This window comes from Typopeltis vanoorti, chromosome 18 (genome assembly GCF_054136105.1).
Source record: "Typopeltis vanoorti isolate ZY-2024b chromosome 18, IOZ_Tvanoo_1.0, whole genome shotgun sequence".
In the NCBI taxonomy this organism is placed as follows: Eukaryota; Metazoa; Arthropoda; class Arachnida; order Uropygi; family Thelyphonidae; genus Typopeltis; species Typopeltis vanoorti.
In genome coordinates this window covers 47205274-47217971 of record NC_143566.1, presented here as the reverse complement: position 1 = coordinate 47217971, position 12698 = coordinate 47205274, and the positions used below count along the sequence as shown (strand labels likewise).

Here is a 12698-nt window from a genome sequence, read left to right as displayed (position 1 = left end):
AGCAATAGTTGATAAAGGTGATGTAGATATCCTGCAGGATGATTTAAATAAATTGGCATTGTGGGTAAAGGATAATGATTGTTAATTTAATGTTGCAAAATGTAAGGTTATGCACTTTGTGTTGAAAAGGTTGCATATGGTGTATCATATTGATGGTATTGATTTACAGGAAATTGATGAAGCTACGGACTTGTAGGGATAATGGTGGACAAATAGTTGAAGTTCAGAGGAAATATTGCAAAAGTTGGTAAAATAGTTCAATGATTTACTTGGATATTGAAAAACATGCTAACAAGTATTTTTTTAAACTAAATTTATTATATGCTAACACGTAAAGATAAAGAAGTTATTATCTTTCTGTATAAGGCTATGATTAGGTCACATCTTGACTACTGTGCACAGATTCAGTCACCTGGGGAGAGCAATCATATACTGGGTTTCCTGGGGGACCAGGAAGTTGCTGAAAACAATCAGAGAAGAGAGACCAAGATGGTGATAGGTCTGTGGAATACTCCCTATCAGGATAGGTTGAAGGTTTGTGGGTTACCAAGTTTAGTTGATAGACAGAAAAGAGGACATGATAGAAACTTTTAAGATATTAAAGGGGTTTTATAAAATTTATAAAAGTGAAATTTTTCAATGCATGACAAATAGAGAACTAGGGGCCATCTGTGGAAACTGTGCAAGAATGATTAGCTGGAGTGTGTGGACCAGATTTTTTGTGTGGAGAGTGGTGAGTGAGTGAAATGAATTGCCTGAATTAGTTTTGAGTTCTGATGGTGAATGGATTCAAGGAGAGGTATGATAGTCGGAAGTTTATTTTGCACTTGGTTAGACTATAATAAATTTAGTTTAATCCTTTATCCGAGTGTAAGCAAACAAAGTTTGCACCTGAAAATATCTTCAGGACTGAGGTAAGGTGGTACATCCCTTGGCAACTCATAGCAAAGGTGGACCAAGCTCTCATCACTCCTTGTCTCAGTATCTCCCATAATGCAAAGCACATCTCCTTGTAGACATGTATACTGCTATGCATTAAGGGAAGGGCCACTACCCGGACTGGTTTTGACCTTTACTGAAGTCTCATCAGTGGGAGGCAGACCCCCTCTCCACTGCTTCTGCCTTAGTATCACCACTCTGGGTCTGCCTCCCACTGACAAGACCTCAATAATGGTCAAAACCGGTCTGGATAGTGGCCCTTCCCTTAATGCATAGCAGTATACATGTCCGCAAGGAGATGTGCTTTGGATTATGGGAGATACTGAAACAAGGAGTGATGAGAGAGCTTGGTCCACCTTTGCTATGAGTTGCCAAGGGATGTACCACCTTACCTCAGTCCTGAAGATATTTTCAGGCACAAACTTTGTTTGCTTACACTTGTATAAAGGATTAAACTAAATTTATTAGAGAGGTATGATAGGATTTGTGTATATGATGGTTGATTTGGGTGTCCTGCGATGAGTCTCCAGACTCCATGGAGATGCCATAAATAATATTTCTGATGGAACCTCAAATGACATCCTCAACTATTTTCACCTCAATGACTACACTTCATATGATTCTTTCTGTCACTAGAACTGTACAACTGAGGATATAAGGTGATAATAACTACCCCAATGTAGTAGCTCCCCACCCAAAAAACATCATCCTCATCATTTTTTTGATATGTACCCTTCAAGGGATGTACTGGATACTATGACAAGACTACATGATTAAGTTAAGTTTATGTTATTACTAATGTCCTGTCAATATTGTTATATTTCTGTCTTCTAAGAGAGTACTTCTGACTGCATTAATCTCCCTAGATCTTCCTTCTACTCTGGGATCTTTTTCCTGCTGTCTTGCACTGAACACCATTTTTTCTAACTGTTCCTCTCCCATTCTGCTTAAACCACACCACTTTAGATCTGCTCTGCTCACATATTCCTGAATGCTAACAGTTCAAGTTTCTTCATTTTTAATATATTTCTGCCAACCAATACCATCTATTCACTCTTCTAATTTTTTCAGAACTCTCATATCTGGGGTCTGCTGTCTTTAATGTCTACAGCCTTATTTCTAACCCAGCTCTCAAGATTCATAAGTTAAAATTGGTTTGCACATTGCCATATATACTGCTGGTTAAGTGTCAATTACTCTCTTATTCTCTATAAATTTATTCTGTTAGCTCCTCACCATACCAGCTTTACTTATTCCATTGTTAATTTCCTTATATCGTTTGGAATCTTCACTAACAATTGTGGCTAAAAAAAAGTTGAAATATTAACTTATGTTCTCCATTTTCATAATTTTGGTCTATTGCTAATTTTCATGCCAAATTTATTACAGCTGTTATTCAATTTAGCTAAATAATCCTGGAGATTTGAAATGGATTTGCTTAGGAATATAATGCAGAGCATAAATGTGATCTATATAGATAATGAATAAGAGTGAAGATAGAGTGCACTCATCTTACAACACCTGATTTTATCAAACACCTTCTTGTATACTTCCTTCAGTTCTAAATGCTGACCTTCAACTTAAATACAAATGTGTATTGCTCTCTATAATCTTATTCTTGTTGAGAGGCTTATACGCTGGTTATACATGATAACTAATAATTAAGGAATTGGCAGCATACACTAGAAATATAAATTAAATAAACTTTAATATATACTTTCTGATATTTCGGCAAACGTCACGTTGCCATCTTCTTGGGAACTTATTACAAAGACAAGTGCACACAAGTACTACATAACAGCAAATGAGAACCGAAGCTCGGAAGTTAACGTTTTCCTAAAGTCCTGATGGTGCCCCCTGGTGGGCTATATTGGTAGTTCTTGGCCTTTAGGCTGAAGTTCTTCTGATAAATGTTTCCCAAATTTGGGGCAGTCTCATGCATCCAAATTTTGTTGAGGTTTGGCATGTTCCTAAGGGTGAGGCTGATTCCATGAATAGTCTTTCATATTTGAACTTGCTGCAGTGTATTACTGTGGCTTTCTTCCATCTTATTCTGTGGAGAGTATCCAGAGCGTGGTCTGCAAGCCCAGAGTGGCTGTACTTGTGAAATAGGATGTAATCCTTGTATTCTGAGATTCTGATATTTGCTGTCCTGCCTGTTTGGCCAAAGCAGGACAGTTTACAGCTGCAAGGGACCTGGTATATACCAGGTAGGTCTAGGGGAAGTGGTTGGTCTTTAGTGGAGCAGATAAAGGATGCCAATTTTCTATGTGGTCTATAACAGGTGGTCAAGTCATGTTTTTTTAAGATTTTGTTGATTTTTTCCGAGGTGCCTCGGATATAGGGAATGATGATGGATCTAGAGTAATCTTTTTTGTGAAGGGGGGGGGGGTTGTGGCCATTGGCTGAGAAAGTGTCATGGATGTGATTTAGTTCAGTATTTAGGGCTTGATCATTAGAACAGATTATTTTTGCCCTGTTGAATAGTGTCTTAATAACTCCATATTGTTGTGAGGGGGGGGGGGTGATGGGATTGTTGGTGAATGTATCTGCCTGTATGGGTGGGTTTTCTATAAACTGAGAAAACCAAGGCTCCTAGACACACTAGTCACCGGCCAACTTGATGGAACCTTGGTTTTCTCAGTTTACAGAAAACCCACCCATACAGGCAGATACATTCACCAACAATCCCATCACCCCCACCCCTCACAACAATATGGAGTTATTAAGACACTATTCAACAGGGCAAAAATAATCTGTTCTAATGATCAAGCCCTAACTACTGAACTAAATCACATCCGTGACACTTTCTCAGCCAATGGCTACCCCCCCCCCAAAAAAAAGAATTCAAAAAATACTTAACCTAGTTATCCACAACCCCCCCTTCACAAAAAAGATTACTCTAGATCCATCACCATTCCCTACATCGGAGGCACCTCGGAAAAAATCAACAAAATCTTAAAAAAACATGACTTGACCACCTGTTAGAGACTACATAGAAAATTGGCATCCCTTATCTGCTCCACTAAAGACCAACCACTTCTCCTAGACCTACCTGGTGTATACCAGGTCCCTTGCAGCTGTAAACTGTCCTACTTTGGCCAAACAGGCAGGACAGCAAATATCAGAATCTCAGAACACAAGGATCCTATTTCACAAGTACAGCCGCTCTGGGCTTGCAGACCACGCTCTGGATACTCACCACAGAATAAGATGGAAGAAAGCCACAGTAATACACCGCAGCAAGTTCAAATATGAAAGACTATTCATGGAATCAGCTTCAGCCCTTAGGAACATGCCAAACCTCAACAAAATTTGGATGCATGAGACTGCCCCAAATTTGGGAAACATTTATCAGAAGAACTTCAGCCCAAAGGCCAAGAACTACCAATATAGCCCACCAGGGGGCACCATCAGGACTTTAGGAAAACGTTAACCTCCAAGCTTCGGTTCTCATTTGCTGTTATGTAGTACTTGTGTGAACTTGTCTTTGTAATAAGTTCCCAAGAAGACGGCAACGTGACGTTTGCCAAAATATAGGAAAGTATATATTAAAGTTTATTTAATTTATATTTCTAGTGTACGCTGTCAATTCCTTAATTATTAGTTATCTCTATAATCTTCCCTTTATACCACATAATTGTAGAGTTCTGAATAGCATTTTTCTTTTAGTATTCTTTTTCCAGATCTAAAAAACATACAGATGTATTATATTCCAATGATTTTTTTTTAACTATTTTTTACAAAAGGCATCTATGAGAAGATAGCTATGGCTACTGCAACCCTCAGAGTGTTACATGTTATTCAACCATGTAACATGAGAATATTGTGGATCAAATATAATGAGAAGAGTGATGATGAGAATCTGGAGTGCTATTAAGAACAGGCTAAGAGAGTGACTGCCATGTGAGGAAGATAAAATCAGATTGTGAAAAGAAGTTAGCCAACAGACCAGAGGAAAGCTGAAAGAATGTTATTGCTATACAGCAAGTAAAAAGGAAGAATGACCATGGAAGAATATTCATAATGAATGCAATTGTAGAAAAGTGACATAACAAATAGCCAAGTTATTAAGTGATTATTTTAGTAAGGTATATATATTTCAGACAGACCCATTAGCTTTCTGGATGTTGGGAAAGAACAGAAGTTCGAAGTATTAAAGCTGTTACAACAGCTTGCCTCAAATACAGATGGACTGGATAGGTTATCAAAGAAGGTGCTGAAGAAATGTGCAAAGCATTTAGCAATGTCCCTGACCTAGTTGTTCAAGCTGACCAAGTTGTTCTCGGCACATGCAAGCTTCTTAATAATTGGAAGGAGAGCAATAAAATGCCATTATATAATGATGGATCTAAAACTGATGCTGTGAATTATAGACCAATTAGTATTTCTGCTATGTCATCAATGTATTGGAAAGGCTGGTTAGGAATCACACCCAAAAGTGGGTAGACAGCAGTGGTATCCTCTATAGAGGCCATCATGGTTTAGTTAAAGGTAGGTCTTGCCTTAGCAATCTGCTCTTGTTCTATAATAGCAACAGTAGATATAAGTATACCATGATATTTCTGCATTTTGCCAAAGCATTTGACAAGATTCCACAACGGAATCAAGCAAAGGTTGTTATAATACCACAAATTCCACAAAGGTTGTTATAATACCAACTGAAAGGGATGGGGAAAAAAATAAACTTCTGATGTGGATTAAAAAATAGCTGATTGGACTTGTCAGGTATCAGAAGGGGATATACAGTGGTGCAGCATCTATGAGAAGGAGGGTGACTAGTGGTGTACTAGGGCCATTATTGTTTAACATACATATATTAATGATACTAAGAAGAGATAAACAGAATAATAATTGGATAAGGAAACAAAGGCAATGAATAATGTAACAATAATAAAAAGCAATACATGGAAATGGGCAGGATGTGATAAGAATGTCTGACAACAGTTGGACACCAAGAACTGGTTATTGGAGATTAGGTTAGAGATCCTACAAAATGATTTAAATAATTTGGCTGACAGTATGAATAAAGGATAATGTATGCCATTTTAATGTGGAAAATGTACAAGTTTATGAACTTTGAGATAAAAAAAGATTACAAGTTATGCACAATACTGACAGAAATGAACTCCAAGAAAAGAACAGTGAGGCTAAGAACAGCAGAAAGGAAGCTGTTTAGATAGTATATTTCAAAAAATTAACAAGTAACTCATATGATTACTTTGTTGCTGAAGGATACACATAGATATGCAGAAATGAAGTTATTATCCCTCTTTCTAAGTTTTTGGCCACATCTGAAAGACTGCATAGATCTGGTCATCTGCATTTCTGAGGAATGAAATGGTGATGATCTACAGTCAAGTGACCAAAATGGTAAAGCAGTTGCAGAATGCCTCCCTAATGAGGAGAGATTGGAGGTTTTGGGTTGCAGAAGTTGGTTGATAGGTATAAAAGAGGGGTTATGTTAGAAACAAACTACTGAAAAGGTTTTAGAGGACTGATGGGGGAGGGGATAACAAGGGATCGGGAACAGTGTAGTTTGGCAAAGGTATCAGGACTAGATGTTTTGCTTGGAGTAGAATGAATTGCTAGAATTTATCATGAGTGATTTGTCAGGGAATGAGTTAAAGATTTATCACAGGTATATTGTGTGAATAGTTAGTGGGCCTTCTGCAACAAATCTTCCGACTCTGTGAAGATGCCCAAATAACATATTGCAATACTTCAAAACTATAGTCTAATTCACTAAGTCTCTTATTTGCTTATAACTGTTTTAGATACTACAAGCAGAATTACAGATTTACCCTCCTTACAATAATAATATCATAAAATTAGTGACAATGCTATTTCATACCTTGATGCTATAAAACTGCTTCCATTTGCTGCTCCAAATGAAGATGCTGCTACAAGCAAAGGAATAAGAGGAGCTGCTGGACCAAGAACATATGCAGCAAATCGCTGAAAATATTTCATCATAGTTATATTTCTAGTATATTAATGTAATTTTATTTTCATAAATTATATCCTATTTTCATTTATAACATACTTTAATGTACCACCGAATATTAATACATTCTATATGAAGTGTGGTTGATTTTTTTTTAATATCTGCACAGAACCAACAAAATATAACTAAAATTTTCAAAGAAAATCACCGTACACAAGTCTGTTTGAGAAATATAATTTGTCTGTCTACTCAGAGAGTCTGTGTAGCTCACTGGATGTGGTATTTGCACACCACAGCGCTTGACCTCATGAAGGAAGACTTTGTTTCGAATCTAGCTGGCAACTAGAGGAAATTTTTCTAAGCCTTTTTTTGACCAGTTCTCGAGTTAGTCTATCTCTGGCACAGGCAAGCAGTAGATTTTTCTCCTGTAAACTCAAGAAAATCTACCGTAGAACCCACATTATTTTAGACATTAAATATATTGTGTTAGGGACCACGAGAAGGCGGCACTTGTTGAGTCGTCTCTCTTCACTGCGTGCCACTTAATTAGCGATAGCCTTGGGCCAGCTATCTCTGATTGGGTACCAGTGAAGATTGAACTTTCCCCCTCAGTCTCCAAAAGTTAGATCGGGCTGAAACGGCCTCACCTACTCCCTATACAGGAATAAAAAAGGCATTGGCCGTTTTTTTTTTTTTTTTTAACTCAGAATAATGAAACAAGTAGGGGTTAAATTGATGAATAACACCATTAAGCTTGAGCTGCAAAAAAAGAAACAACTGTGGAGGGAATTTAAAGAGAAATGCGATCTGCAGGCACACGAATGGTATAAAGCGCAGCCAGAAGGGTAACGAGTGTGGTAAGAAAAGCAAAAGGGGATTATGAAAGGAAACTAGCCATGCAAGCTATAGAGAATCCCAAACAGTTCTTTAAATATGCTGCAAGCAAAAAAAAAAAAATTGTACACGGCAGAATGATTTTAAAGAATGCCGATTGTAAGGAGGTCACTGAATCAGTTGATATAGTGGAATTACTGAGTGAGCACTTTGCACGAGTATATCATCCAGGTGGTGACACTGAAAGAATGAAGTAACCATTAGTTTATACAGGGAATTGTGATGAATGAAGTGGAGGTGAATAGTCTATTACAGAACCTTATTGAAAGTTTATTTTTCACTTGGTTAGACTATAATAAATTTAGTTTAATCCTTTATCCAAGTGTGAGCAAACAAAGTTTGTGCCTGAAAGTATCTTCAGGACTGGGGTAAAGTGGCAACACCAGGCGACTCCTTGCAAAGGTGGAGCAAGCTACCAACACTCCTATCTGAGTATCTCCCATAATGCAAAACACATCTCCTTGCAGATATGTATAATGTTATGCATTAAGGGAAGGGCCACTACCCAGACTAGTTTCATCCTTTATTGAGGTCTCTTCAGTGGGAGCCAGGCCCAAGTAGAGATACCAAGGCACAAGCTTTCTTTCGCAAACTTTGTTTGCACACACTTGGATAAAGGATTAAACTAAATTTATTATAGTCTGATCAAGTGAAAAATAAACTTTCAACATCATTCTCTAAATCCAGAGTAATTTAATAAAAAGGTGGCACACCGTTTGGCAGCTCCTATAGGAGGAGATGACCTTGCTAATGCTTCTGCCTTGGTATCTCCACTTGGGCCTGGCTCCCACTGAAGAGACCTCAATAAAGGTCGAAACTAGTCTAGGTAGTGGCCCTTCCCTTAATGCATAGCATTATACATATCTGCAAGGAGATGTGTTTTGCATTATGGGAGATACTGAGATAGGAGTGTTGGTTGCTTGCTTCACCTTTGCAAGGAGTCACCTGGTGTTGTACCACTTTACCCCAGTCCTGAAGATACTTTCAGGCGCAAACTTTGTTTGCACACACACTTGGATAAAGGATTAAACTAAATTTATTACAGAACCTTAATGTGAATACATCTGTGGGATTGGATGGTATACTGGCACGGGTCTTACATGAAGCAGCTAAAGAATTATCAGTGCCCCTTACCATGTTGTTTAATCTGAGTCTCGGATCTGGTTTAGTCCCGAAGGTGTGGAAAGAGGAGAAAATAGTTCCACTGCATAAAGGAGGATCCAAGACTACTGTTGCAAATTACCGACCGATCAGGAGTCGTTGTCAAGGTCTTGGAGAAAGTAGTCAAGGGAAAAATACAGGAATGGATTGATGAAAATGAGATACTGTACAGAGGACAGCATGGCTTTGTGAAGGGTAGATCATGCCTCAATAACTTGCTCAAGTTTTATAACAAGGTGACGGCTGAACTGGATAAGGAAAATGGGTTTACAGTGATACTGCTGGACCTGGCAAAGGCATTTGACAGGATACCACATGGAATTCTAATCCGTAAACTACAACATATGGGAATGGATATAGGGTTGGTGAGATGGATAGGTGGGTGGTTGATGGAGAGATATCAGAGAGTAGTTTATTCAGGAGTAGAATCCAAAAGAATGGCCTCTGACTAGTGGTGTGCCGCAGGGTTCTTTGACCACTGCTGTTTAATTTGTTCATTAACGATATAGGGAAGGATCTAAGAGGAACGGTTCATTTCTTCGCTGATGATGCAAAGTTGGGTAGGACAATAGTGAATGCAGAAGATGTCAAAATCTTGCAGGATGATTTGGATAGATTGGAGTTCTGGGCTAAGAAGAATGGATGTCAATTTAATGTGACAAAATGTAAGGTTATGCATTTTGGGGTGAAAAGATTAGCAGCAGTATATCACATTGGTGAAACTGTACTCCAGGAGATTGATGAGACCAGGGACTTGGGAGTGTTGGTGGATAGGGAGATGAAGTTTAGGGGACACATTGCAAAAGTGGCTAAATCAGCTCATCAAATCACTTGGTTGCTGAAAAATACATTGACGAGCAGAGACAAGCAAGTTATTGATACAAAATTAATAATGGAAAAAACTCACGTACAAAGATTATTTAATAGTATAATTTTCGCCTGTGCTGTAGATGTACTGAAGATGCCTGTGACACACAGGTGAAAATTATACTATTAAATAATCTTTGTACGTGAGTTTTTTCCATTATTAATTTTGTATCGATATGTCTACTCACGGTATACCTCTTTTAAAATTTAAGCATGTTATTATTCCTCTGTACCGAGCTTTGATAAGACCTCATCTCGACTACTGTGCCCAGATTTGGTCACCTAGGTTTCTTCTTGATGGGGAGGAGGTGGAGAGGATCCAGAGGTGAGTGACCAAGATGATAGCAGGTCTATGGAATGAACCTTATGAGAACAGGTTGAAGATTTGTGGGTTGCAGAAATTGGTTGATAGGCAGAAAAGGGGAGATATGATTGAGACATTCAAATTGCTGAAGTGTTTCTATAGGATTAATTTAGAGGATATTTTTGAGATCAGGACTGGTGGTGGGAGAACTAGGAGACATCTATGGAAGCTGGTGGGAAAGAATGTGGTTAGCAAGGGTGTTAGAGCTGGGTTCTTTACTTTTAGAATGGTAAATAAGCTGCCAGAGTCTGTTGTGGGTGATATGACAGCAAATGAGTTCAAGGCAAGGTAAATTGAGACATTCAAATTGCTGAAGTGTTTCTATAGGATTAATTTAGAGGATATTTTTGAGATCAGGACTGGTGGTGGGAGAACTAGGGGACATCTATGGAAGCTGGTGGGAAAGAATGTGGTTAGCAAGGGTGTTAGAGCTGGGTTCTTTACTTTTAGAATGGCAAATAAGCTGCCAGAGTCTGTTGTGGGTGATATGACAGCAAATGAGTTCAAGGCAAGGTATGATAGATACTGTGAGAATGTCGAATAGTTGTGTGGACATGATGTTTAGGGCCCCCCTCGATTAGTCTAAGGACTCCCTGGAGTCACCTGTAATAATAGAAATAATATTCTTCAAGTGACAAACCTATGTTATGTAATCAAAGGATTAAAATATATATAATTAGAAAAGCAAGAGAGAGGTCAAGCACTAATTTAAAAAATTAAAACATTAAAAATAAAATAAAACTTCTAAGTATTCTCACATATTCTGTCCTCATTACCCTGAAGGATGACTATGATTCAAATGAAAAGACAAATTAGAGTAACCCTATTTAAACTAAATGAAATAATGAAAAAATTGTTATAAAAAGACTATTCAAACTAAATTTTGAAAATGTAAACAAGTTGGGTGAACAAGTTTGATCAGATATCTCGAATATTTGTCATTTGGCTATATTGTCTACAGATTGAAATACATTCCTTAGTCACTAATTCACCCATGAAGTGGAGAATAATGCTTATATACTCAAATTTGATGTTTCAAAGTCCAATAAATCAAGATTCTTTCATATGCCCAGTGTTAATATCATGATTAAACACACAGCAAATATATATGTTTTCTGATAAAGCAGTCCTCTAACATGAATGGCAATGTATCTTGAAAGCACAATTCCTGAATAATGCAACGGGGATGGGGGGAGGAATTTCACATCCACTCTACTACCTGAAACACTCAGAAACCATGAAGAGCACCAGTACCTCACCTTATATAAAAGGCTTAGCAATAGCAACTAATTTCTCCAATAAAAAGATGTGAGTAATCAATGGAAATTATCGTTTAGTGTTGTGCAGGATAAAAATGAGTATCATGTTGAAGAGAAAATTGTGTATGAAAATTTCAAAAAAAATTAAAGTTGAGCAACATTCAGAGGTAAATTAAGAGAGAGATGATTACTTGAGGTAGCATGTGATGGAGGGAAATAGGAGAGTGAGACTATTGGACCTGGTCAGAGGATTAGAAAAGCTATCCATAACCTTCCAATTGGTGAAAATGACAATGCAATTTTGACCTGGGAGATTGTAAAACATGAAGAATATTCCGTTAAGGGATACATGTTCAACTACAAGGCAAGTGATTATGACAAGCTTAAGAGGAAGCTTAAATCTGTGCATTATTTTATACCATGGCATAAAATAATGCACAGTAAGGATGTTAGTAGTGCATGGCAGATAGTCAAGAATTATCTAGCGGAAGCAATATTAAATTGTATACCTAGCAGGAGTTAGATGGATGAGTGATATCATTTAGCATGAATTACAGAAGGAAATGCTGTAGAGAGTATATAAGGAAAAAGGCAACCAGCAAACTTATGAACAGTACAAGGTTCAGGCAAGAAAAGTGACCAGCATGGCAAGGAAGGCAAAATCAGATTACAAGAAGAATCTAGCCAAGCAGGCCAAAGAAAATCTTAAACAGTTGTTTTGTTATGTGGCGAGTAAGAGTAACAATGACCATGGAAGATTAACCTTAATGAGTGATGATGGTCACAAGGTGACAGCAGATAAAATATTGTAGTTGAGTTACCAAGTGACCACTTTGCAAGGATACATCATCTAAGTGAGGTTACTGTTTTAGCCTATAAGAGATGGATGAATTAGAGGTTCTTAGGATATTGCAGAATCTCAATGAAAATACAGCTGTGAGATTAGATGGGCTATCAACTCAGGTTTTGCAAGAATATGCAAGGGACCTAGCATTGCCTCTGACTAGGCTTTTTAAGTCTCAGTGCTGGTAGAGTTCCAAGAGAATGGAAAGAGAGATGTTCTAAGACTGTAGTAGCAAATTATAGACCAATGAGTATCTCAGATGTGGTACTAACAGTACTAGAAAAATTGGTCAAAAAGAGAATTCAAAAATGGGTGGATGAAGATATAATACAGTATGAGGGACAACATGCCTTAGTAATTTACTATCTTTTTATAATAGAGTAACAGTAGAGTTGGATAAAGAAAATGGCTTTATCCAACAAG

General features: G+C 37.7%; 1 protein-coding gene across 7 annotated transcripts in view; it reads right to left on the bottom strand.

Moving 5' to 3' along the window:
• Positions 1 to 12698, bottom strand: part of LOC150096631 (b(0,+)-type amino acid transporter 1-like) — a 347057-nt gene that overhangs the window by 88708 nt on the left and 245651 nt on the right. For all 7 annotated transcript variants that reach the window (XM_090408724.1, XM_090408727.1, XM_090408729.1 and 4 more), the window contains one exon: positions 6794 to 6897. In XM_090408724.1, the coding sequence (XP_090264850.1) occupies positions 6794 to 6897 (104 nt within the window). The remainder of the gene's footprint in view (positions 1 to 6793; positions 6898 to 12698) is intronic.